This window comes from Pteropus medius, unplaced genomic scaffold (genome assembly GCF_902729225.1).
Source record: "Pteropus medius unplaced genomic scaffold, Ma_sr-lr_union100, whole genome shotgun sequence".
NCBI classification, from domain to species: Eukaryota; Metazoa; Chordata; class Mammalia; order Chiroptera; family Pteropodidae; genus Pteropus; species Pteropus medius.
In genome coordinates, this window is record NW_024349799.1 from 17877041 (window position 1) to 17904479 (window position 27439).

At 47.5% G+C, this 27439-nt stretch overlaps 1 protein-coding gene across 2 annotated transcripts; it reads left to right on the forward strand.

Annotated features, from left to right (window-relative positions):
* Positions 1–1451: 1451 nt before the first annotated feature.
* AIPL1 (AIP like 1 HSP90 co-chaperone) lies at positions 1452–10902 on the forward strand. Of its 2 annotated transcripts, none has more exons than XM_039886480.1 (6): positions 1452–1780; positions 2361–2540; positions 7634–7822; positions 8780–8956; positions 9068–9209; positions 9982–10902. In XM_039886480.1, the coding sequence occupies exons 1-6, from the start codon at positions 1658–1660 to the stop codon at positions 10320–10322; spliced, it is 1152 nt and encodes a 383-aa protein (XP_039742414.1). In that variant the 5' UTR covers positions 1452–1657; the 3' UTR covers positions 10323–10902. The 2 variants fall into 2 exon arrangements, with proteins under 2 accessions (XP_039742414.1, XP_039742416.1); XM_039886482.1 differs by having other exon boundaries at positions 1616–1753.
* Positions 10903–27439: the final 16537 nt, after the last annotated feature.

A 27439-nucleotide genomic window follows, 5' to 3' on the forward strand; every position in this document is an offset into this window, starting at 1 on the left:
AGATCTTTTTATTCCATTGTGAATTATACCACAGACAGAAAAATACCTAAATCATAAAGCTTAGTATAGTGAATATTTATAAAGCAAACACTCATGTAACCATCCCTGGGTGAAAAAATAGAATATTGCCAGGACCCCAGAAGGAGCAACCCCCCTACCCCTACTGTGTGTGCTCCCTCCTGCCCTGGACTTTATGGAAATCACTTTTATTTTTCTTTGTAGTTTTATCATCTAAGTATACATCTTACCTCCTGCATATGCAGACTGCTTTAGGTTGCTGTGTTGCCACAGAAAGGATGGAATAGAGAAGAGGACCTGTGCATCCTCCACTCCGATCCCCTGCTCCCAGCGAGGCCTAGAGCGGGGCCCTTGGAGGTCCGAGCACTCAGAGAGGAGTTCTGGAGGGGCCCGATTTGCCGCCCTAGTCTGGGTTCCTGGGCCCAGACCAGTTGGCTCAGGCTGGGCCTCCTCTGTGCTAATGGCTTCTCATGGGAGACTTTCAGGGGGGCTGGGTTTTGGAGTCTTGCTTGCTGCTCCAAGGAAGCCTCTCAGCTTCCAGGAGAGGGAGGCAAGAGAGGTCGATTCTCCTGTTTCAGTTGAGAAAATGGAGTTAGGGATAGGAGGCATCCAAGGCCACCGTGTCAGGAAATAATCAGTGGGATCGGCCCTTTGAATGCTGCCGTATTTGGCTCCTCCTAGTTCAGTGTTCTCATTTCTCCCTGTGATAGGGTCCTGTGTCCCCCTCTTTGTGACAAGTCAGTCTAGGGTCAAGAAGAGAAAGGTTTTCTGGTGCTCAGAATCATTACCCTCAGGACCCTGGGGAGCCAAGCCTTAAAAACTTGAACTGGCCACAAGGTAGCGCCAAACACCAAGTCTTCACATGATTTTTCACTTTAGACTAGAAAGGCAATCCCTGATACCCTGAATAAGCTCTGCCTGGAATCCAGGCAGAAGTCCAAAGCAGAGGGGAGAGCCCGGCTGCCCCCAGCCAGACCTTGGAGGGGAGGCAGGAGTGGGGCTGGGGGAGGGCTCTTTAACTTTCCCCAAACCTACCCCTTTTCTCTTATTCTGTTTCTGTGTTCTCCCAAGCCAGAAGCCAGCCCCCCTTCCCTCCTACCACATGTCACATTCTCTTGTGGGCAGATAGAGCTTGGGGAGGAGAGGAGGAGGAAACACGAAATAAGGAAGGCAGGGACTGCAAAGGCCTCAGCACCCTGGGCTGGGGTCCAAAGGGACTAAGAGTCAGAGACCAGGGCCAGCGCCAGGGACCAGGCAGGGCGGAGAGGCTCAGGTCTCCCTTCCTTTTCCTTTTTGGTGACCTGAGGCCTCTCTCCTGCTCACTCCCTGTCTCCTGTCTTCTTTTAGAAAGTTCCAGCTGACTTCCTTCTTGCTTGGGGTGGGACAAAACCAAAACTGACAGGCAATTAGGCTGGGGCCTCGCATCCCCATGAGGAGCAGTGAAGGCTGGGGCAGAAGGCTAGGCTGCCTGAATGGCCCTGAGGAGCAGCCTGGGGCCAGCTTCGGGCACTACCCCTCCTTACTCCTCTTATTTGCACCCCTCCCAGCAGGGCAAATCCCCAGGTCTCAGCTGCCTGAGTGGCTTCCTGTGGGTGAGATTATCTCGGCCTTGCCTAGCCGACCCCCTCCACCCACAGCCATGGATGCTGCTCTGCTCCTGAATGTGGAAGGAATCAAGAAAACCATTCTGCATGGGGGCACAGGGGAGCTCCCGAACTTCATCACTGGATCCCGAGTGAGTGAGGTCATCCCCCTAGACCAGGTGGGCCCTCCCTGGAAGCCTCTGCATTCCTACTGGGCCACGTGGCACTGCAAACAGGCTTCAGCTTTGCCAAAAAATGGCCAGGTGGGCTCTCCCTGGAATTATCAACCCCTGGACATCTGGGAAGCTCTGAACTGGTGCTCATTCACTGGGCATTTTTGATACTTTGCAAATTAAACTTCAGCATGGGGTGGGGGAAGGCTTTTGGGAATTTTCTGGAGCCCCAAATGTTGAGTGAGAAGGAAGGGCCCTCAGGGATCATGGTGCTTGTCCACAAATCTCTGGTAGGTTTCCTTAGATAGTGGAGTGGCTGGGTCTGTGGCCTCAGACATAGGGCTTGTTTAGGGAAGGACATCCTGACCCACAGACCTGTCTAGAGTGGGATAGTGTCCTCTATGGGGAATCAATGCCTCGTCTCTGGGAGAGTGAGGGTGGGAATGGTTTCAGGGTCTGAGGCATCTCATTGGGGCTGCGCGAGCTGACCTCTGAGGACAGCCATGAGAGCTGGTGACAGTTGGGTGACTTCTGCTGGGCCGTGGGAGGTGTGTCTAGACCAGGGGTCCACTTTCTTGGTGACCAGGTGACCTTCCATTTCCGCACCATGAAATGCGACGAGGAGCGGACAGTGATAGATGACAGCAAGCAGGTGGGCCAGCCGATGCACATTATCATTGGGAACATGTTCAAGCTGGAGGTCTGGGAAATCCTGCTGACATCCATGCGGGTCAGCGAGGTGGCCGAGTTCTGGTGTGACACTATCGTAAGTAGGCTGTGTCGGCCCATTCCTTTCTACGGGGCCCACCTACCCACCTTGCAGGGCTGCTATATTTCTGGAAAGTGGGGATAAAACAAAATTCTGCAAGGCAAATCCTGCATCCTCACTCCCTGCCATTGTAAAGATGGAGATAGATTCACCCCCCAAAACTAACCCCTAAAGTGACAGTCGGTGTTGTGGCTGGCTGCTGGGATGTGGAAGCAGTGCTGTGCCCTGTAGGATGAGCCTGCCCACCTCATAGTATCCACTTTTGCACAGGATTATTAGAGGCTGGAGACTTTCGGCCACTAGTCACTTTTCTGCCCTCCCCTCCACTCCAACCAACATTGCAAAATTGTTTTCACATTTATGGCACTCTTACAAATCTCCTGTATAAGTTAGCCTTCTTGTTCTGTGGCTCGGGTGGAAACGGCAAAACTCACTGACCTTTAAACAAACATTTCTTATGGAAACTTCCAAACATATACAAAAGTCGACAAAAGTATACTGAATTTCCAAGGTCTCGCCATGCAATGCCAGCCACCATCACCCCACGGCCGATCTTGTTTCGTCCTCTTGTTCCCCACCCACATCGCTTCCTCATCTCACATTAAAGCACCTTCTAGACACCACGTCATTTCCTCAGTAAATACTAAAATTTGTATTTACAAAAAGAAGGCTATTAAAAAAACATGACTTTGGTATCACTATTACATCTTTAAAACCCCCTAATAACTTCTTAATATCAGCTAATATCCAGTACTGTTCAAATTTCTCCAGTTGTGGCCTCATTTACTCTTTGTGGTTGGTTTGCTCAAATAAGGGTCCAAACACAGTCCACGCACAGAGCTTTGTTGCTGCATCCCTCAGGTCTCGCTTAATCTCTGGCCTTGACTCCTTTTTTTTCCCTTTGACATGGACTTGTTGGAGGAACGGGGTCATTTGTCCTGTAGAAGTTCCCACATTCTGATTTTGTTAATTGCTTCGCCATGGAGTTGTCTAACATGTTCCACTATCCCCACCTTCCCCCCTAAATTTTCTAGAAATCGTGCTGTGTGCTTCCCATTGGGAGGCACTCCATGTCTGCTTACCTCTCATTGTGATGATAGGATTGATTGATGGGTTCAAATGTTGACAGCCTGATCTAGCCGTTACAAAGCTCTCCCTTGACTGTCACCTAATGCATTTAGCAGCCACTGATGGCGGGTGCCCAGACTCATTATTTTATCAGGGGCCACTGACCTTTCAAAAGAGCAATTGGAGAGAGAGGGAGAGAGTGAGTGAGCCCTGAGTTTGAATTCTGCTGTCATTTATTAGCTATGTGACCCTGGGAAAGTCCTTTCTCTTTCTGGAAATATATTATCTCATTTACAAATAAACAAATCTCTATGTTAAGGGCTGTTGTAGTTACATGATATGATGCATACTAGGGCAAATCATGGTACAGGGACTGAAAAATAGAAGCTATTATATTGCACTAGAAGATTTTTAGAGACTAACTCCCTTGTTTTACTGATGAGATTTAAGGCTCAGAGAAAATAAGTAATTTGCTTTGGGTAGAACAAGTTAAGGAACAGAATCGGGGTGGAGACCGCCCCCCGCGCTCATTATCCAATGTCTGTTTCTCTCTATAACGTCTAGTAGAGTCAGCATGCAATGCCGTCCTCTACCACTAAGGGATCCCACCCAATGCATTATTCATTTCTTCATTCACTTAGCAGATATTAGTTGAACATCTTTCCTTTGTACGAGTCCCTGTATCATTCTTCATTCTGATATTTAAATTTTTTAAGACTATGTTTAATTATTTTTTAAAATACGTTTTATTTTAACAAGTTAGATCTTCAGAAAATTGGCTTGTGTTTTCCGTTAGTTTAAAATGATATCTATTGACTTTGCTTACAATTAGGAGCTCCTGCACTTTTGAGACCCATATGTAGCTGTAATTTAGGCGATATGTTAGAGGCTTGGTCACCACAAGGGCCCCCTCTTCCCACGCATATTTTCTAATAGAGGAGAACTGAGCACATAGAAAGCTGTCAATAGATTATTGATTGGTTGATTGATTTTTGTTTGTTTGTTTGCAAAACCACAAGCTGCTGTTATTCTCGTAATGTGGGCATGGCTCTTTGATCCTGTGCTGTCTGTGTTCTTTTGGCCACATCAATAGTCACATGAGTGCACTGCCCATCTCACAGGCTGGTAACTTTTAAACCACAGTGACACTTAGTTTTTCTAGTAGCCCCCCACATCTCCTTCCAGCTCACAGCTGCCATGATGGCGCGCGCGCGCGCGCGCGCACACACACACACACACACACACACCCCTTCTTGAATAATTTACCTACCTACACATCCATATTTATCCATCTTTCTATCTATCCATATACCCAGGTATCAATTCATCCATCCCTTCTTTCAACCAATATTATTCATAATCCAGTCTTCCATCAATAAGTATCTATCTATCTATCTATTTATCTATCTATCATCTATCTCTATCTATTTATCTATCTATCTATCATCTAATAATATTCACTGGGCACCAGATTTGGCCTGTGCTGAATGTTAGGAATAAAACAGGCAAAGTCCTTGGCTCTCAAAGAACTTGAATTCTGGAGAAGGAGCAGACACCTAAGTAAATATAGTGCAGGGCAGCTGGTGCTATGACATAATTAAGTGAGGACAGAGTGTTTTAAGGCTACAGAAGAGGGGCATCTAACTGCTTTAGAGTTTTAGGGGGACTTCTTCAAGAAGAGGTCTTGAAGGATGAATATGATTTTGCCAGGTCTAGAAGTGGGATGAGAGGCAGCGTCCAGGACAGGAAGTGGAAAAAGGCTTTGCATGTTTCATTTCATTGGCCTCTCTCTTCTATGAGGCATCTCTCAACTTCAGAATCTGAATTTTGGAAAGACTAAACAATCAGAGGGGAATCATGTGTATTTGACAAAGGACTTAAGAGGCCTGGCTTTCCCCCAGCAATGGCCGTTCCTCACTCCCTGCAGAGCCCTCTGCCTGGACAATGCTCACTGGATCACTTTGAAGTTTAGGTCTCTGCAGGGGCATAGGGCTTCCTCCCTCCTCCTCCTCCCTTAAACCAAAGAGACAGAGTCAGTCAGGGGCTCTGGGAGCTTTTGCCCTGAAATGCATTTCTGCCTGTCCCGCACTCCCTCCCATGTCCCCTGGACACTGGTCTCTATGTGGCATTTTTGCTGGTGCCCAGTCTTGTGAGGCCAGGGGTTGCAAACTCAAATTCCACAAGGGACCAGGAGCCCTGGTTGACTGGAAATCATCTGCCCCATCCAAAGCAGGCGGCTGCCCCTCAGCTCACACTGGATGGTTGACATGTGAAAAGGGCAGATCCATTGTGGCTGGATATTCTGAGTTTTTGAGGCAAGCCAAAAATCTTCATTAGCATATGAACTCTTTCAGTGTTCATATGTTGGAAACTAATTAACAAAAAACTACAATGTGAAGGATGTGACAAACCAGTCTGTGAGCTGAATAGGGCCAGTAGCATGCCAGTTTGCAACCTTCAGTATAGATAGAGCCACTCATTCAGAACCAGAGAGAGGGGCAGTGGTCCCAGGCATCCACTTCCTCAGTCACAGCCCTGTAGGCCGAGCAAATCCCAAGGGCGTTAGTCTAGCTCCAAAGAGACCCTCCTGTGACTCTGGCTGCCTCTCTGGCCTGCAGCTGGGCAAGCAGGGCCTCAAAGGAGGGCACAGAGCAGAGATCTCCACCCTCTTTCCTCCCTCTGAGGTGCTGCCCAGGGCTGGAGGGGGACACTCTGGAGTTCTACTCTTTCTCTGCCCTTTATCTTCCTTCCTGGAATTTTGTCCCACTCCTGGCAGCACTGCACAGTCTGCCGTGCTGACCAGGCCTTGGCAGTGCTCAGGTGGCAGGTGTTCAGCTGGACAAGGCCTTTGAGGCCATGGACAAAGAACAAACTGACCGGGCGTCCACAGCTCACAGTCGGCTGGCTGGAGGCAGGGGCCTGTGAGGTGGGGGCTGCCGTGCCAGGCCCAGGAGTGCCTCCTCCTCATCCCAAGCTGATCCCAGGGGCTTCTCCCTCCCACGGTCCAGCCTTAATCCCAACAGGCTTAACTGCCATCTGGTTACCTCTCTCACAAAGAAGCCGAGGGCGTTCAGGGCTGATCCTGGCTGTTGGGGGAGGGGAGAGGGTGACCTTCATCCCCATGCTGGTGACATGAGGCCAAGCTGAACCATTTCTGCCCCCACACTTCCCAACAGTGTGTCTTCACTGGAGTTGTCATGTGTGAGCCTGAGATGGGCCATGTCAGGACCCAACCCAAGGAGAGAGGTTCTCAGAGACCACCCCGTGGGGTTTCCCAGCTCATAAATGGGGCAGCTGAGGCCCAGAATGGCACGAGTCTGGCCTTAGGGTAAGAGGCTGATTTCCCCAGCCCTCTTCCTCCTCGAGGTGGCAATCCCAGCTCCAGTAGCTGGCTGTGGTGAGCCAGACCTATATCCATCTGTACCATCTCATTTAATCCCTACAACAGCACTGCTACTGGTGCAACCGAGGGGTCCAGAGCTCGGAAAGGGCTGGCAGCCTGGGCTCACTGCTAACCAGCAGCACTGTCAGGATGCCGACGCAGCCCTCTCGGAAGAGCCCCCTTCTCCAGCCCCATGAGTCACAGGCTTTATGGACTCAGGGAGAGAAATTCTTTAGAGCTGACTGCAAGGGCCAGCAAGAGGCAGCATGGCATTGTGGCTGGAGCGCGGCGTCTGGAACTGGGTTTGAATCCCAGCTCTGTCATTTCCTAGCTGTGTGACCTTAAGCAAGTTACTTAACCTCTCTGGGCTCCAGTTGCCTCATCTGTGAAAGGGAGATAGCAGTAGTGCCTCCCTGGTTGGGTCATATTAAGGACTGAAAGAGCTAATAGATGTAGAGTACTTCTCCTGGCATACAGTTACCTGCAGTTATTGGTGGAGGTATGTTGGGAGCATTAGGTGGTCATAGCCAGGTGCAGGGGGGCAAGAGGATTCCTGGTGGAGAGGCTCAGAGTGGGGGCTCTCTGACGTCCTGTTGGCATTGAATAGACAACCCAATGCCATCTGCCTGTCTCTCCCCAGCACACAGGAGTCTACCCCATCCTGTCCCGGAGCTTGCGTCAGATGGCAGAGGGCAAGGATCCCACTGAGTGGCATGTGCACACATGCGGGCTGGCCAACATGTTCGCCTACCACACACTGGGCTATGAGGACCTGGACGAGTTGCAGAGGGAGCCACAGCCTCTGATCTTTGTGATTGAGCTGCTGCAGGTGGGGCCTCGTGGGGTGGGATGTAGGCAGAGAGGGCTGTCCCAGCATCAGAGAGGGACCAGGGTCAGTGGGCATTATGGGAGCCCAGCCCCACCCGACACTGGCCATCACCCGGTTTCTCTTTAGAGAACAAGAAAGCGTTCATAAACCACAGGAGAATTAGAATTTGACCCCCTTTTAGAATTTGACCTTGCCTTTTCCCAGAGAAAAGTCTATTTGGGACCAATTTTTAAAAAATGTCATTCATTTTCATTTTGGAGGCATTTTACTTCTATTGGTACTCTACTTCCATTTTTGTTTTCAAAAGTTTAGAATTATATCCTCATCCCCAGTCCTCCCGGTTTGTGGGCTGAGACCTGGTTCTCCAATAGTGGGAGAGGCATCATGGAATTGTCCATATCCCTTCGCCCAGAGTGACTGATAGCCTATGTTTACCTGCTGGTGAGAGAGGGTCAGGGCTCAGCTATGGCCAAGGCTGAGGCTCAGCCTGAGGGATATGTGGTTGAAAACAAATAAAGAAGAGAACTGTGTTGCCAAAGGTCCTGTTTGAACAGGTGTGTGGTTTGTACGCTGCACGAGGGCATCACCTCTAAGGTGCTCATTATAGACATTGCGTGTTTGTATTGTTTATATTGACTATTTTCCAGCAGATGGCAATGAAGTGTCTTGTTCTAACGACATGAGTATTAGGGCAATTTTCTGAATATTGGAAATAAAGTGTGTTGACAAAGTGTTGCCTTTTCCTAATTGCACAAAGTTGCTGATTTAGGGTAGGGCTCCTGGGATCTTGTTACTTTCTTCCCCTGTTTATATGTGTTTGATCAGCAAGCATGATTGTGCCAGCGGAATCTCACTATAGAAAATGCAGAGATGGCTTCAGTGAGGTGTGCTGGGGTCCCTACTGCTAGGGTGCAGGCACCGGGGCCCCACCTCACTGACCTTCAGCTCTTGGGCCAGGTGGAGGCCCCAAGTGAGTACCAGAGGGAGACCTGGAACCTGAGCAACACAGAGAGGATGCAGGCAGTGCCCATCCTGCATGGAGAAGGAAACCGGCTGTTCAAGCTGGGCCGCTATGAGGAGGCCTCTAGCAAGTACCAGGAAGCCATTGTCTGCCTGAGGAACCTGCAGACCAAGGTGGGAGGCTGCCCTGCATTAGGGGAGCAGCCTTGCCTGGGCCGGGGCCATGGGGGAGGGGAGGTATCAGGGAGCAGCCTGAGCTTACAGCAGACCTTCCTCCACGGGTAGGAGAAACCCTGGGAGGCACAGTGGCTGAAGCTGGAAAAGATGATCAACACTCTCATCCTCAACTACTGCCAGTGCCTGCTGAAGAGGGAGGAGTACTACGAGGTGCTGGAGCACACCAGTGACATCCTTCGGCAACATCCAGGTGGGCAGTCGAGGTGGGTCAGGAGCCGGTGGGGGTCGAGGTCTGGCCAGAGCTGCAGGATCACCCGCACAGACCTACACGCACTCTTCTGATTCTGTCAAGGTGCCAAACCTTGCCTGCACCCAGCAGGGCTTCCCACGTCTGTACCCGTATCACGGTGATGCATGAGCAGTGCTTCTTGTGGAGGTATTTTATTTTAATGTGCATTAGGACAAATATATAAGTAGCTTGCCAAACCTGTTGATGTGTGGAGCAGTAAACAGGTTTTTTAAAAAAGGGCCCATCAATATAGAGAACACTATTAAGTAAATACTTGTATCTGTGATGCATAGCTAAGGCAGGACCACAATTACGTATGTGAAGATGGTATTTAAATAATGATAACAACAACATCAAACACTTACTGTGCACCAGGCACTCAGTTCTCCGCATTCGTCCTGTCATTTAATCTGCGTAATTACCGTATGGGATAGCTGCAGGGGTAGGGCCTGAAGTGTACACAATTTGGCAAGCCACTATAAGAAAAAGAATAGAAAGTTAAAATATAAGATCAGTTATTAGGCCTTGGGAAGGGTCCACCCAAGGGTGAAGAGTAGGAACTGCTGTTATTATTATCCCCCCCATTTTACAGTGGAGGACACAGGCTTAGGAGGTACAGAGAAGTTAAAGATCACGGTCAAGGTTAAGGATTTTGTAAGCTGGTAAGGAAGGACCCGTGGGTGGGGGCTGCCTCTGGGGCTGGGAGCTTGGTCCAGCCTGGTCCTCCCCGCAGGCATCGTGAAGGCCTACTACCTGCGGGCCCGGGCTCACTCAGAGGTGTGGAACGAGGAGGAGGCCAAGGCTGACCTGGAGAGGGTGCTCGAGCTGGAGCCCTCCATGCGGAAGGCGGTGCACAGGGAGCTGAGACTGCTGGAGAGCCGCCTGGAGGAGAAGCGGGAGGAGGAGCGGCTTCGCTGCCGGAACATGTTGGCCGCCCCTGTCCGTGCCTCCCACCAGGGCACCCACCACCGCTCTGACCCCTCTGCGCCCACCAGACAGCCGGGTACTGGGCAACCAGAAGATGGCCTGGCCACTTCTGGTTCAGTCGACGAGGATTTGGGTGTCACTTCTTAAATTTTTAAATTAATTTTAAAAATCAAAATAATGTCCATGGTAGGGAAGAAAAAAACCCCGCAAAAAACTCAAAAGGGCTTATGAACAAAAGTGAAGTTTCCTGCCCCATATCTTCCATTTCTTAGTCCAGAGCCAATGGTTTGACCCTGTGTTTTACTCTTTTGGTGATTTTTCTCTATCTCCAAATAATATGTTGAAATCACAATTTCTACACGTGTCATTTTTATTCCATGTCAATGAAAAATGAGAACTTAACACTTTGATGATTTCTCATTCTTTCTTTACCGTTCTTCCGATTTTGGATAGTAACAGTTTTGGTTCTTTGCTTGGTTATTTTTGTAACTTTATCCAGTTCATCTAGAACTCTCTGCGGAATCCCCTTGACTCTCCTGTGTAGGATGAGGGTGGCAGCACTGAGACCCTTCCCCGCCCCCTCTACCTCCTCTTTCCTGGCAGTCTGATGTACCTTTACTTTTCCGCCCTCACGGCTGTTAATATCTGCGTTCTGTCTGTAACCGAAATTCGGTCTTCTGTGCTTTGTCCAAAGGTTGACTCCAGAATTTGAAAATTAATAAATGGCATTTACATGAAATGGCCCTGTGAGTGCGTTTCTCTGCAGGGACCTACAACAGGCTGTGATTGCATTTTTTTCTGTTGTTCCAAATTCTTAACCCCCAGGCCACAGATTGAGGATATTCATGGCATTGGGAGTGGCAGTGGATATTTTAGTGGGGAGGAGTGTTTTATTTTTTTTCTCTCCTTTCCTGCTTTTGGAGCACTAGGAGATTTGAGGTTTAAGCTCTCCTACTGGCCAGGAAAAAAGGTTAATTTTTGGTTGATCCAGGCTTGGTATCTAATGGGCCATCCAGGTTTATTGAGAGAGAATCAGGAGGAGGTTTTAGAGATCAAAGGAAAGGATCATTATGACCTTCGGAAGCAGGAAGGGAGGCACGTCTTGGGGCCTGAGAGAGCTCCTGAGCTGGAGAAGGGGGCGGGCAGGGTGGAGGCTGGGGGAGGAGAGCAGAAGGGCCTTCCCCTGCTCCTGAGGTGTCTGATCTGCCAGAGCCTCAACTGTGGCTCTGAAGCAGATACAGAATGTGACAGGGGCATTATTTAGGGACCAAACTACTGCCCTCAGACTTCCCAGCCTCCATTATCCTGTCTATTTTCTGTATGCAGCCTTCCCACCAGTCACCCCTTTTCTGGGGACAGCAAGAATCTCACTTTATCCGTGGTCCCAGCAGGATGGATGCCTGAATGTGTCCCAGGACACTTCATGGCCCTGTCCAACTCATCCTGTGTGCAAGTCTCCGTTCCTAATGCCCCAGGACATTTGCGAGCCCAAGAAAAAAAGGGGTGGGGGCCAGGACACCCATGGAGTGTGTGGCATCAGTACCCGGAGGAGGTGTTGAACTGAAACAGCTAGAGATCCCCTTTCTCTCCTTCAAGCTGGAGCTGTCCTTAGGGACATTTCGGTTAGAAAGGCCCCAGGAATTCCTTCTTACACGTCATTCAGTGGATTGAAATCAAGCCACATTTTGGTTCACGACTCTATCAGTCAGCTTTCCCGCAGCCTCACCTGTCCCAGCATTTCTAATTGACTGTCTTCCTTTTACGGTGGATACAAAGAATAACGTGCTTTTGACCTGCCCTCAGGTGTATGCCCCTTCTTAACCGTGGTATTGCAGTATCTCTTCTCTTTCTGGAGGTGGCCCTCTTGGAGCCTTGTCAGTGGGACTTCTCACTGGTAATTTTTGCCTTGTCAAGCACACTTCTTACTTATTAGTGTGCTTCTCTTATGCAATGTGTGTGTGTGTGTGTGTGTGTGTGTGTGTGTGTGTGAGAGAGAGAGAGAGAGAGACAGAAACATCTCATCCTTTTCTTACTCTCACCCAAAGGCAGAGAATGGGACAACAGTACCACTTTTCAGAAAAGCATCTTACACCTCGTCTCACCAGTGCAGAGGAGATGGATGCAGGAATGGAGGGAGCTGACTCAGGGCCCCCCAACAGGCAGTCTTTCCATCCGGGACTCCAGTCTCAGCACTGGCTTCCTTGTGGGCCCTGAGAGCAGCCTCCAGGGAGGTCCTGGCTGGCCAGCTTTGGGCAAGTGGATGCAGAAGTTTGCGGGAGCATCTCCTGAGGGTCTCTTTCAGCTGTTAATCTTTGCAAAGGATCCGGCTGGAAGCCTTTGTTTTCAAATGGTCAGCAGGGGGCAGCAGAGAACAAGTCCCTAAGCCGGGAGCTGGGGGTCAGCTGGATCTTCCAGAGAAAGCTTTGGGTCTCAGATGTGGCACCTCTCCACCAACCCTGACTGGCCCTACTCCTACAGGGTCAGGCTGGCTGGTGACAGGGAAGGAGCTGTTCATGACCATGGAATCAGAATGCCAGTAGACCAAGGCCTCAGTCCCACTCCCATGCATAGATGGGGAAACTCATGAGGCTCATGGGGAGCCTCATGAGGCTCAGAGAAAGGCAATAACTTTCTAATACCACTTCGAAGCTGGGCTACACTCAGGGTTAGCATCCAAGTTTCCAGATCTCTGGCCTGGGGCTTTCTGTTCTACATTATGGTGCCTCTCTCACCAGACAGTCCACATACAGGTATGAGGTATCACACACACAAAAAAAAGGGAAGGAGAAAAAAATATGAAACTTGCATTAGGGAGAAATCCAGAGCATGTCCGTGGCCTTTGTTTGGGAGCAGTTAGAGGGTTAACGTGAAAGGGGCTTGTGTGGGCTTTGTGGCCCCCTCTGGCCTGCTCCTGCCCTCTGAGAATCGCCCCTGGTTAATCAAGGCATTTGGTGCCAGGTACGAGCCACCCTCCTGACTTCTGTCTAGCTAGAGCTGACATGGACCTCAAGACCAGAGAGGGGGCTGGGTGGCCAGAGGGATCCCCCGGCAGGTTTCTTAGTCCCCCAGTGCTGCTGTAGCAAATTACCACAAACTTAATGGCTTAAAACATCACAGATTTATTCTCTTAGAATTCTGGAGGTCAGAAGTCTTCAAATGGGTCAGCAGGGCCGTGTTCCTTCTGGAGGTTCTGGGAGAGAATCTCCAGTCGGAGATCTGCGTGGAGGAGAGGACACGGTTTCTCCCAACCCCTCCTTTGAGTGGGCCCTGTTTTCTGACAAGGCCTTTCTGGTCAGGTGTCAGGTCTCCCCCAGGCTGGAGGGAGGAAAGGAAAGCTGAGAGAGGCTGAGAGGTCTCCCAGCTTGTCAGTGGCCGGGTCGAAATTTGAATTTAGGCCCAGATGCGGCAAATAGGGACTAGAGTCAGCATTTTTCTGCCCCAGTAGAGCACGGGCCCCTCTCAGGAGGCAAGGACACCCTCAGTTGCAGAACTGCCAGCTGTGAGAGGGCTCAGCCAGAAGTGACATCTAAGGGCTTGGCGTGCATCCCGAGGTTGATGCTATGGCAAGCATCTGTTAGTTCATGAAAAATGGCCAGGCAACCACAGTCAGATGTGTTTAGCCAACAGTTCAACCTTCAATGGCACGGTCTCTGCAGGAGGCCTGGGGACTCACAGGTGCCCCTTTTTGAGTGCCTTTCCCTGCTTCATGATGGGCAGCGTTCGCGCCACTTGGCAAGGGAGCCTCAGCTCAGGGGGGTTGAGGATTGCCTGGGTCACACGGCTGTGAGTGGCCGAGGTTGGAATTGACACACACGGCTTGGATCCAAAGCTTGGCATCCTTTCACCTGCATGTCCAGTGCTCAATAAGTGGCAGTAGTGAGGACGAACCAAACTAAGCAGAGTGTAGCTGGCATTTCTTTTCATTTCCTACAAGGCCATTCATTGCTTTTATGGGGTCCTGGCAGCAGGCGAGGGTGGAGAGAGTTAAGGACTGAGGGGCCACCTGGGCCTTCCCTGGCTTCTGATTTCCTTCAAATAATAGATTCTCCATGGAAAGTGCAGGAGCCCTGCCACCATGTCAGCCGTCTACGTGGTGACTACATGGTAGTCCCTGTCAGCCAATGCCTGTTTTTCACTCTTCCTCCTTGGGCTTTCCGAGTTTCATACTGGAGACTCAGCCTTGGATTTCACCTTGATTGAATGGGCCACAGGTGAGGGGCCATCTTGACCCTTTCCCATCCCGAGTACCTGCTATTTGGGAGGGGGCTGCTCCCTGCTCAGCCTCTCTCCCCACCCCTCCCCCTCTCGGGGCTTTAATGGAATGGTTAGGTAAAGCCCCATTCTTATTTATGGTCGTTTTGAGTGTGCAGAGCTCCTGGCCTAATTACAATTGCTCCATTACTTCAGGTATTCTCATTAGTGTGAGAATCTGATGAACAAAGAATCTCACCTTTCCTCTTGCCACCAATAAAAATATCATTTGAAGACGCAGAGGAGCATTTGTATCCCCTCAGCAGTCTTAAGGCTGGCAGCTTTTACTGAGGGTGACAAATCAGAGAATTTTGCCTGTTTTGTTCACTGCTGTATCCCCAGCAGCTAGAATAACACCTGATTTGTGGTACCAGGGGCTCAGAAATATTCGTTGAATGAATTACTTTCTTTATGAAAAACACATCTCAATTCTTATGTATGCAAGGACCCACAGGAATCATCTAGTCCAACACTTTATTTTGCAGATGGGGAAACTGAGGCTCAGTGGTAAGAAGGGACATGTCACAACCATCAGCGGTAAGAAGGGACATGTCCACGGTCACAACCATCAGTCACTGACAGACCCAGGGCTGGGATGGAATTTGTTGACTCCCAGTCAGGATTTACCAGCTTACTCGCAATCTGCGGCTCTGTTTTCATCCCATTTTTTTCCTACCTTTGAGTGGCATTATAGAATCTCCTGCTCTTTTTAAACTTCCACCCTCACTCTAATCTTCTACATGTCTTATGAGGCCCCTGGTTTGCATGCCTTTTTGCTGGTCTCATCTCCCAGCCTCTTAAGAAGGAAGAGACATGAAGACACACGCTCTGGTAGCTGGTTAGCACAGGGTGTGACATGACCGTGGTCAGGCCTGCCAGCTCCTTCTTGAGGAGTTAGTTAGGAGAGAGACCTCGGAGACAGAGGCAGACAATTTCTCTGTCTCTCTCACCACAAGATGGGAACATGTAAGCAGCATAACTGGGGAGCAGTCAGACACCATATTTCCCCTCTCATGGTGTGAGAGATAGGGAAGCCAGTTGGTAAGTGAGAGGAATGAGGTAAATGTGCAGAAGGGAGAGAGAGAGGGAGAGAATGAGGAGGAAGAGAAGAAAAGTAGGGAGAGGAAGAGGGGGAAGAGGGGGAAGAGGGAGAAGTGGGAGAAAGGAGGATTTTTAAGATCTAATTCTTCCTGTGCAACACTCTTGTATCCTAACAAGTTAAACCTTCTGCCGAAGCTATAAAATGTCCCAACTACGTTCCCCCTCAAAGAGGGGATGGCATCAGCCAGCAGACTTGTGTCCAGTTTACTATAATCTAATGCAGAATGATCTTGAGCCCATATCTGAGGCACCAGCTTCCCACAAGGGCCCAGGCAGGAAGGGTTGAGAGTAATGCTGTCCAGTAGGGACCTGATACAAACTGCAAAGCTATTTAAAAATTTTCCAGTAGCCACATTAAAAAAAGAAATAAATGGCATCAATTTTAAACCAATAGGTCAAAATATCATTTTATCATGTAATCAATTTAGGACTTCTTAGTAACTATTTTGTGTTCTGTTTCTCACACTAAGTCTTTAAAGTGGTTTCGACACTGACAGCACTGCCCAATGCAGACTAGTCATATTCAAAGTGCTCGGTCAACACGTGTGGTTAGAGGTTACTATATCAGCAGTGCAGGCTTAGAATAAATATACACACCCAGCCCGCTCTGACCGTAGACCCTACGCGGTAGTTTTACTCATTCTTGAGCTTCGTAGGAATGTAACATGACAGTACATCTCGCTGCAACAGATCATGAGCCCAATGTGTTTACCTAGAGGTATATTTTTGGTGGTCATTGCTGGGAGGCATTGATGATGGTTTTTATGGGGGCTGGAGAGACAGACAACTATCCAAAAAAAGCCACCTTATCATCACCACTGTTCCATTTGTGTTGAGGATTCTGTGGAAGGCTACCGGCCCCCCACTTCCAGTTGTGCAAGTTGTGCATTGTGCAATTGCAATGTTTACTCCATTGTCATCTTAGATATGTGTAGTTACTACAAGTTCCCAGTAGATGGCAGGAAAGTGTCTTGAGGGTGGGGAACCCTTTCCTAACTTGCCCACTGGCCATATTGGCTAGTGCCAGGCTGTAGGTTTCAGCTAAGTTTGCCTGTGGATGTTAGTTTCCAAGGGCAGGGCCTGAAGATGTCTACATCTGACACTTGGCGTATCAGTTGGCCAGAGCCAAGCTAGGAGTGACAGCCAGACTAGCTGATGCCTGGGACCCTGGGAGTGCCTCTCATCCAGTAGAATCTCATCCTTGAATGGTGTGGCATGAGGGAGGGGTGGCCAGGGCTGGGGTTGGTGGGTAAGACAGGACGAGGGCTGGTGGTATCTGGGTTGACCACCCTCGCAGACTGGAATCAATGGTGGCTATTAGGCCCTTGAAAGACCCCTCCTCCCAGAAAGTTCCGGAAGGATGTCTACCTTCTATACCCCAAAACTGAGGAGTTCTGTTCTGAGAGTAGGGTGAGTCCAAGGGGTGCTTGGTTCTCCTGTTTGTCTTCAGATCTGCTCTCCACCTCTGTACTCTGTTTCAGAAGCTGATCTGTATGGACATAGCAGTGGCTCCCTCTGCCTGCCAGTTAGATTCTTTCAGTGGAAGCCCCAGTAGAATTTGGGGGCTGGGAGAGTGAGGCCAGCTTTCTTTCTGGGGGGATCCCCTGGCCTGACCGAAGGCCACAACTCCTGTCAGAGCAGTCATCCGTAGCCAGCTTTTTCTGTATTAGTTTCCTGGGGTTGCTGGAAGAAATCACCACAAACTGGGTGGCTGAAAACAACATACATTTGTTATCTTACAGTTCTTGGAGTCAGAAGTCTAAAACAAGTCTTGTGGGGCTGAAATCAAGGCGTTGGCAGGGCTGTGTTCTTTCCGGTCAGGGGTACAGCACTTATGGTTTTGCTGTGTACTGCCCTCACCCTTGTATAGTCCCCTATAAAACCTTTCCTCAAATTACCCAAATTATGGGTGTTATAGGTTTTCTATTAAATCTCTACTCATGCACCTGCCTATGTAATGTAATCTTTCTCATAATCTTTGAATTTTTCACCCTTCCCCTCTCCCACCACCATGTTTTCTTTGAGGGCTAGAGAGGTTAAGTGACTTGTCCAAGGTTACCTGGCTAGATCATGGCAGAGCTGGGATTTGAACCAGAACTAACTTTCTGACCCCAGAGTAGAACTCTTGTTTTGCTGCCACCATCTTTTATAGCTTGGCCTGGAGTTGTCCCATCTTTTAGACATCCATCCACTGAATGGTGACATTGTAGTGATTTTCAGGTGACTGTTTATCAGTGGTCCTCTTGGCTGTCCTCTTGAATATGACATTGAGACCATTGCTGCCATCAATTTAGTTGTCAAATTAAATCTGACTGTGGTTAGTATTCATTTGTCATAATGGTTTCCTGGGGTCCCTCAGAGACCATCTCAGTGATACCTGTCCTATCTCAAGGGCCACACCAGAAGTGAGCATAGAATGAAAGTTAAGAGCAAGGGCTCTGGAATTGGACAGATGTGGACTCCTAACCCAGTTTGACCACTGACCAGCTGTGTGATGTTATGCAAGTTACTTAACCTCTCTTAGTTGTAGTTTCTCATTTGTACAATGAAGATCATGATAGTTGCTACCTAACTGGGCGGTTGGAAGGATTAAATTCGTGAATGTACGTACAGTACTTAGACAGGCTTACCATGACAAGAAGTGCTCAGTACTAATTATGCATGATGTCACTTCAGGGTCACCCCCACACATACTGTGGCCGTACCCTAGTAGTCCTGGCTTGACGTTTGCCTTCTGAATCTCTGTGAACTCTGTCTTTCTGCAGAACCCCACTCCCTGGCTCTAGGTGAGGGTAGATTTTCACAGCCTTCTTGTAGCTCTGGCAGCTCCTGCCAGTGTGGGAGTGAGGAATACGTAGCCTCAGGGAGCCTGCTGCATATTTTGTGCCAATGTGATGGGGTGCGACCTTTTACGGATTCCTTTTTTTTTCGTAATAAATATCACAAACGGCCAACACTAGTCTTCAGTTCTTTCACAGCTACTTTTCAGGACCCCTTTGGGGAATTCTAAGTAAGAAAAGTGACACCGACCTCAAAACTTTGTATTCATCCTGCTGACAATTTTGCATTTGTCTCTTAGAAATGCCTTTTTCTTGCCTCTAGGACTTGCCTCTCTGGCTAGCCCCTCAGGGCTGCCCTGTCAGTTCCTGGGGCCAGCATCAGAAGGCTCCATCTCCCAGGGCTTGCAAATGGCCCAGAGTTCAGATCTGAGAAAGGAACATGAAAGACAGTCTTTGGACCACTGGGAGCGGAAGCTTGGCAGGGGAATAGCGGCAGCAAAGAGGCTTCCTCTGGTTCAATGAAGCCATCAGCTGTCTCTCCAAACTCTCCTTCCCCTCTATGCCTTGTTTTGGTTAATTTAAGAACAGCTGCCCTCAATGGGAACCAATTTCAGGCAGTGTGCAGAAGCCAGCTCATCAGGATGGCTGCTGGAATGGGAACATTGGGTTAGAGGTACAGATCTCTTGGGGTATGCCACTTCAATGCTTTTTTTCTTTTGGGGAGGAGCCCCACTCTGCAGGATGAGTAAATGAACTTGGCTATTTCTGGGGAGAGTGAAAAGCAGTTTGAGAACCTAGAACTATAGTGGAAGGAGCTTTGTGACAGACTAGATGGATAGTCACCCAAGCCATCTCTCTTTATCCCTAGGCACTCAGCTGGTCTGTTTAGGGGCCCATATGCCTGAGCTCCCCTTGCAGTTATAGGGGCCCATATGCCTGAGCTCTGGCTGGTGAAATGGGGTGGAGTTATATGTGACACTTCCAGGCTTCACCCCTAAAACACTTTGTGTGGTCACCTTCCTGTCTATCCACTGATGATGTTAAAGTGTCAGTGAAGTTATAAGTATGATGATGGTGAGACCCTAGCACAGAGGGAGCCTGGACTCATGAAGGACTGCTCATTAGACTGTAATAGGAGTTAGGAACAAGCCTGTACTGTTTTCAACAAATATAATCTTTTGGGATCTTGAGAGGAGTTCTTGTGGTAGTTGGCATGGCCTGATAAACAGAGATATAGATGCTCATGGTCAGCGTGTCCAAGTCTATTATTTGAAGATGTGAGGGAATGATGAGAGATGAACCTGCTATCAAGGACTGGAATCCAGCAGCAGAAATAATTTACTTGGGCTGGCAACACACCTACATGGACGATGGGCACCCACAAAATGCAAGGGGCTTCACAGGGACCAGATGCTTCAGAGCATTCATAGGCCAGGATCACACCTTGTAGGGTTAAAGTCATGTTCAAGGAGGAAGACACTTTCTTTACATGAGATTGGACTGTGATGACCATGGGGACATGAATCCCCTCTGGAGTCAGATGGGCTTGCCTTTGGGAATTTCGGGATAAAACCATATGCAGTCTGTACAGGTGGAGGGGATGAACTGGAGTCCAGAATCCTGCTGTCTTACTTCAGTTTAAAAGAATCCACTTCTACACCACTGGAATTAGGAAATATTTGACTCCCTCTTTGACCTAAGCCCATGAGACTTTTCCTTCTTGGTCGTTAGTGTCTGGACTCTGAGAATGCTTTGCGGGTGGGGCCTTAGGATGCTTACTTTCATTCTTCCATCCAAAACTGCTTTCTCATCACTTTTCAGTGGCTGTGACCTGGCTGAGGAGGTCCGAGGTCCGCTGGTGAACTCACACCTCCCCATCCTCTTAATAAGCAGAACTTCCATAGAACAAAACAGGTAGGCCTCTAAACTCAGGGTTTTCAGGGAGAAGGGGTAAAGCCCCATGGCCAAGGGCCATGGCAGAACAGAGCAGGTCCTATTATTCCTGGCCCCTTCTTATAAGTGATCACCTCCTCTCATGTGTGTCATTCACTGAAAGGACTTGGGAACAACAGGACCATGAGATCTCGATGGGGATCTCACAGAGCTGCTGGCTTGGTGATGCACTGGCTCTCTCCAGAATGTGGGGGGCCCTCATCAGCATCTCAGTCACCAGAGGGGACTGGAGTGGAACCTCAGCAGGCAAGCCATGGGATAAGGTGTTTATAGGTTCATTTGGTTCATTTGTTACTCTGTTCATATTAGGCTTTATTAAAAGCCCACTATGTTTCAGGTTCTCAGGCTCTGAGTATCTGGAGGCAAGTGAAAGGCATGTTGCTTTCTTATCTCACCGGAGTTTATAATCCAGTGGGGGGCTTGCTCAGTGTAATGCCACAGCATGGCCTTACCTGGAGAAGAAGGTGGCCTCATGCCAAATCAGGCCTGCGGAGAGGTTAGAGAGAGTGAGAACTACGAGGCCGCTGGTGACATTTGAGTGATCAGTAGCTCAGCTTCTGACAGGTGGTAAGTCTAGAAGACAAAATGCAAACACTGATCAGTGAGGAAGGTGGGCTGTGGGTTTAGAAAAGCTCACCAATGAAGAGAGGGGGACGGCTGGCCAATGGAAGTTTCATCTGGGATGAGGCAAGTCCGTGCTTGCTTGTAGCCAGGAAAATGGGGAAGGATAAGAAGTATAAAGAAGTGTGTGTGTGTGTGTGTGTGTGTGTGTGTGTGTGTGTGAGAGTGAGAGAGAGAGAGAGAAAGAGAGGGGAGAATTGATAAGTAGGCAAAGACTAATTATCAGAGGGAGGGGTGACTCCTTTGAAGGGAGAGGACCTACGAGAAGCATGCGCCAGCTGTTCTCCCCTCGCAGCAGCCCATTAGGTGAGGATTATTACTATCCTAGTTTTCAGGCAAGTTGAAAAACTGAGGCTTTCATTGGTTAGGACAATTAAGTCAATGACGGTAATAAACACAGTGAATGGTGCAAACACACCGAACACGCCAATCAATTGGTTTGCCTTGTTAGTTGGGGATCAGCGGTTACTCTGGTAATATCAAATATTATTTTTCTAACACATGGATGTGGAAACTGAGGCTCAGAGAATTAAACTAAGAGTGTAAATGTGTGTCTGATGTTTTACCCCCGACTATGGGGAGATAAGGTATTGAAAAGCAGGAAGAACGATTTGGGCGTGGTTTAAATTCCTCTCCTGCATTTACTCTGTCTTGCTTTTCTGTTTTTGTGGTAAATTCTGTGGATTAGAAGCTGATTTGACAGTGTCCTCTGTCCCAGTAGCAACTCTAGGACTGGCTGCCTGAATCTTTTTCTCTAGCTCAACGTCTGCCTCAGCCACTTCCTTGGGTGCCCAGGTGAAATTGCCATGGTAGTAGTCAAGCACCCCCAACAAAGATGTCCACATCCTAATCCCCAGAACCGGTGACTATATGAGGTTCCATGGCAAAGGAGAATTAAATTTACAGATGGAGCTAAATTTTCAAATCAATTAACCTCAAAATAGGGAGATTATCCTGGATTATCTGAGTGGGGCCAACATAATCATGAGGGTCTTCAAAAGTAACAGAGGGAGGGGAGAAGCAGCGATGGCAGTGTGAGAAGACTTGGCCTGGTATTGCCAGCTTTGAAATTGGAAGTAGGGCCACAAGCCAAAGAATGTGGATGGTCCCTAGAAGATGGAAAAGACAAGGAAATGGATTCACCCCTAGAATTTCCCAGAAGAAACTGGCCCTGCAAACATCTTGATTTTAGCCCAGTGAAACCCAGTTTGGACTTCTGAACTCTAAAACTGTAAGATAAGGACTTTTGTGTTGTTTTAAGCCACGAAGTTTGTGGAAATTTGTTACAGTAGCCATAGAAAACTGATACAGTACAGTGGTATATATCAAAGTTATGGTCTTCGGCGGAAAGCTTTCAGGTATACAAGAACAGATTTCAGATGGAGAGAAGCATCACTGAACTCAAGACAGCTTAGCTCCCAGGTTAGCTGCAGCTTTGCAAGGTCAGCAACATCCAGAGCCAAACCAAGGCAAAGAGTTTGGCCTGAGCTTCTCCTCTGCTCAATTTCTTGTCTGGTTCCACTTCTTTCATGGACCATATAATCAGAATGCTTCTGTTCACTTGACGTTTCTTTGTCTTTTTCTCTCATCCTTTCTGTATCTCTATCTTCATTCCTATCCTTCTGTTTATCAATTGTCTCTCATTAAATATTTTACCCCTTATGTATGAGATTCCTGACTTTCAAGCTATTCAAGACTGACACTCTCTGGAGGAGTCCATATATTCCTACCCACACTGCCAAGAATTAAATCAGTAAAACCAGTTATAGTCCAAAGGGAGGAAACATTCTTTAAGGATAAAGAGGTAGAGACACCACTGGTTTCAGTAAGGTATGGGTGACCTAGCTTTCAGCTGTAATTCTAGGTAGTCCCTGGATATTATGAAAACTTAATTCCTGCTTATCTTTGGTACCACTTGGAACATTTGAAATAAAGAAACAGAAGTGTGGCTACTTAGTATTTCTCAGTAAATTACTCTGCATTCTGAATGTAAGAGTTCAAGTTGCTAAGAAGAGTGGTTTTATGTCTGTATGCCCAAATTCATATTTTATAGAGTTTCCTCTTGTGGGACAACCTATTACAAGGAAAATGGAATTCCATAATTGTAATCAAATTCATCAATAAGGATTTATTCCCACTAAAACTGAGCTAGTTCTGTAAGTAAATCTCAAACAGGGAAATTCACCTAATTAGAATTATGATAATACTGCTCCATTTGCTTTCCACTATTGCACTGTATTATTCCAACCAATTTTATTCTTTTTTTAAATTGCCAATTTAAAAATACATCCATTCGAAAGGTACACAAAGATTAGCTCTCGATTTTCAATTTTAGCTTCAATCTTACTTTAATGGGGCACCTTTCACTAGTAGGTTTTTTTTTTCTTGCAACCTTCAGCAGTGGCATTAAAATCTACTCAGGGAAGCAACAGCCCTCCTGGTTTCGACTAAAGAAAAAGTAAAACTACTAAATAAAACACAGATTATTTAAAGAGACACATGAAGCTGGAAGACAGCAATGAAGGAGTCAACTTATTGCCCGTTGATTATCAGAGGTCTGTGTCTCCTGTGGAAAAAAAAGCCACCCAATAAATGGTTTTAAAAAATAAAACCAGAAATCACATATCATCCTTTCATCTTAATGAGTCCAATTCATAACAATATTTTGTATCAAATAGTTCTGATGTTTTTTTTTCTTCTGTAGAACTGTTAGCTGAAACATTGTAGCCTAAAAAAATACAGAATTATAGGAAAAAAATCATACATCTTTCAGGAACGAACTTCCTAGCAGTCAGCAAGTCAGCATGTAATGAAAGAAAGAGCATGTTTAAAATAAAAGTATCCTTTTAAACACATATTCAAACATTAATTCCAATTTAATTATTTCAACAACATGCCCAATAATGATATCAAGCCACTGAACAAACACAGCATCTTGGCATGGAGTTGTGTCCATAGTGATGCTGACAGTGCCGTTTGTTGAGTGATGACTGCTCATACAGTTGCATTTTCAGAAACGTGTTGTTTACCAAGTTAGAGCTGTTCCTGCCTTTCCTCCCCAGGCTCCTGCCAAACAAGGGTCTGAACAAGGCCACCATGGGGAAGGGGAATGGTGGCACTGTCTTTTAGGGCAATTTCCAGTCTGCTCCAAACCAGGAATGTCTAATACTACTAAGTCTGGATTTATAGATTTCATATGTTATCTATTTCCTATTATGAATCCTAAGCTTTAACACTCTTAAATCCCACTAAAATCTAAATCTTCCCAACACAGTTAAATGATAATTTTGGCTAAATCAATATTTAGTGTTTGTATTATTATGACTATACAAACGTTGTTCACTTGCAAGCCAGAGGTATGATATGATGATGCCTCCTATCATGTCCTTGTTTGGGTTTTTGCTTTCATGGTACTTCATTCGATCTCATCCTGTCTCCATGGCTTTGAATATCAGGAATGTACTGATGACTGCCACATTCCGCTCTCAAGCAAAGACCTCTGCCTTGAACTCCAGACCTCTGTAGCCAATCACCTTCTCAATATCACCAATTGAATGTGCAATTGCTCTCAGCCTTAATATGTCTAAAACACATCTTTTATCTTATTTTCCCCACATACATCTATACTCTTCCCTACCCCAGTTACTAGCCACTCCATCCTTCCTATTGCTTGGGCTCAGAATTTTGGAGTCCTTCTGATGCTCTTCTTTCTCCCCTACTCCACATCCAATCTCAGCAATTTCTGTTACCTTTACCTGCAAAATACACTCAGCATCTGTTTCTCATCACCTTTTTCTGCCACCACCATCGTCCATGCCACTATTATCTCCCACCCAGATTTTTACAATATGTCCCATAGTCGGTCTCTCTACTTCCACCATTGTTCTCTGATAGTCTATTTCAATGCAGCAGCTGGAGTGATTCCTTTAACAGATAAATCAGACCATGTTGCCTTCTACTCACAACCCTGTAATGTGACTTTTCCTCCTGGGTTCAGACCACTCCAGCCTCACAAGTCTTAGTGGTATTTTTGAACATGCTGGATATGCTCCCTTCACACAAACTTTGCCTCTGAGTCCCACAGATATCCACATGGATCCCTCCCTCATCTCTTCCAGGTCTTTTACCTGAAAGTCAGGGCTTCCCTGACTGTTCTATTTCAAGTGGAACCTCCATTCCCCCTTTATTTCTCTCCATAGCACTATCACCATTTGAGACTGAATGGTTGAGTTTGGGAACAGATCTTATTTAGCTGTGGCTTAACACCAGATGTCCCAGGTGCCTTATTTAATTATCATTTTCTTTGCGAATTCACTATTGTTTTATTTCAGTCGTATTTTTCTAAATATCTGCTTCTCCCTGGGACTGTGGAGACTGCTTTGAACGAGGCGTTTGATCAAATGTCGGGCAGCTGTGTGAGGAGAGAACTCAGGCCTCAGCGGAGAAGGAAGCTGGAGCAAGGCAAAGCTGGGGCCCTAGAAACCACAGACAAAAGCCCAAAGAATGCAACAGTAACAATGCCACCCTGCCAACAAGGCCACAGCCAGAGAGACAAACTGAGCCCACAGCCCAGGACTGTTATTGCTCTCTCCAGAGGCTCCTGCGGCTCAGAGAGAACAACTTGGCAAGCAACTAGGACCAGCGTCTTCTAGCCCAGCTCTGCCCAAGTCCTCATTTTCTCACCGCTGCCTGCCTTTGCCAGGCAATTGTCTCCCAATCTAGCTGATGCCTTTCTCCAGGGGTAAAGTGGTGGCAAAAGCATGGGTTCTGGAGTCAGATAGGTCTGAGTTTCAGTCTTGGTTCCGCTGCTTCTAGTTGTGTGACCTTGGCCTTCATCTCCCCAAGCTGGGGTCTTCTCATCTGCAAAGTAGGAATAATAATACTAACAATGCAGACTGTTGTGAGGATCAGAGGAGGTCATGCATGAGCACAGCACGTGACACATGGCAGTTGTTCGGTTCACTAGCTAGCCGTTGGTGCCATTGCTCCTCGGGCGAGGGTGGACATTGAGACCCACACCTCTATAATTGTTCACTTTGATTAAAATCCATGCTGTTATCCAACATGATCTTCATTCTTGTTTCAGCTGCCTGAGTCCACAGCTTCATGATTTCATCCTCTGGCTGCTAAGATGGCCTCTTTATTGAGCACTCATATCTGGCCAGTGGTGGAATGAGCTCCCCATTACTGGAGGTGTTCAAGAAGCTACCAGAAGACTTCTTGCTGTGCCCTGGGAGGGAGGAGTGAGATCTAGGGTGCTCAGCATGACGGGCCCTGCATCAGTTACTGAAGACAGGTTTTCATTCTGTAAAACAGTGAGCTGAGGGACTCCATGTGTGAGCGGGCTGCCTGGCAATTAAAATCGGGAGAGTTTAATCTGAAGAGAGTTCCAGCTCCGTTGTTTGCCCTTTTAATCTTGTCTGTTGCTATGGGAACAGCAAGTGATTGCAATCACCACTGTTTGTATTGTGAGCTTGCTCCCATCAATGCAGCTTTTGAAAAATAAGAAATACGGATCTTGACTTCAGCATGCCACTCATTACTATTCAGAACAAACCCCTGAGAAGTTCTGTCAAACGCTTTCTTCCCAGTGCACACAGGCTCTCCTTTGGAAATTCCCACCGGCCCAGCTTCCAGCCTGCTTCCTTTCAGCCCCTCTCAGCCAGGTGGCTCTGCAGAGGGTATACTCAGAGCATTGCCTGCTGATTCTGGGTAAGGAACTTGCCCCCGCATCCCTCACCACTGCCTGTGGTACTCCATTTCGAGCTCGTTAGTATTACGTTAATGGCTCATAATCACAATAATGATCATTTTCCGAAGATGAAGGGAGAGAGATGTTCTCTAGGGTCAGTGTCCTTGCAAAGAAATGGATTGGGAAGAATAGCTCTTGTATACCTGTGTCTGAGATGTTTATGAGATGCTCCGGCTCCTGCAGCTTGCAGGACTCAGCTGCACTCAACCTGTCTTCCTGGCTTCCCAGAGCTCTCTGGCTAGACACTCAGATCCAGAGGCTGCCTGGAGAGCCATCACCCTAGGCTCCCCCAGTGCTTTTGAGTAAACCCCAAAGTATAAACTCCCCCTTATACTTACAGAATGGGTTATTGAGAGAATGTGAAATTGTTGGCTGAATGCCTGGATATAATTGATTATAGCATTTTTCTGAGTAGGGAAAGACTCCAGAAAGCATCTGATCCCACTCCCTGTGTAACAACTCAGAATAAACTCCTGGGTGAGAAAGTGGCTTGCCAGAGGTCACATAATAAAAGACTGTCTCCTAGTCCCTGTCTCTCGGTTTTGTGTAAATTCAATTTCTTTTGTGAAACATGCCCCAGGGCACTTCATTCTCTAAACTGTACAAAATTAAAACTACTTCGTATAAAAAAAATACATGCCTTATATCATTTTTCTTTAGACAAGATGTAAGTTGGTATAAAATTTTAAAAACCTGAGTTTAATTTTAGAAATCAGTCCTTAGGTATACTATGTTCTCAAGCCAGAGTCACAGGCCAGTAGACAAGAGAGGCTTTCGTTGATCTCAAAATCAGTCTTGACCTCTAC

Excerpts from the sequence above, each read along its gene's own strand:
- AIPL1 (XM_039886480.1), top strand. The coding sequence starts at position 1,658 with ATGGATGCTGCTCTGCTCCTGAATGTGGAAGGAATCAAGAAAACCATT. Across the intron at positions 1,781-2,360 it reads AGGTCATCCCCCTAGACCAG|GTGACCTTCCATTTCCGCAC; the intron begins GTGGGCCCTCCC and ends CTTGGTGACCAG. Across the intron at positions 8,957-9,067 it reads TGAGGAACCTGCAGACCAAG|GAGAAACCCTGGGAGGCACA; the intron begins GTGGGAGGCTGC and ends CTCCACGGGTAG.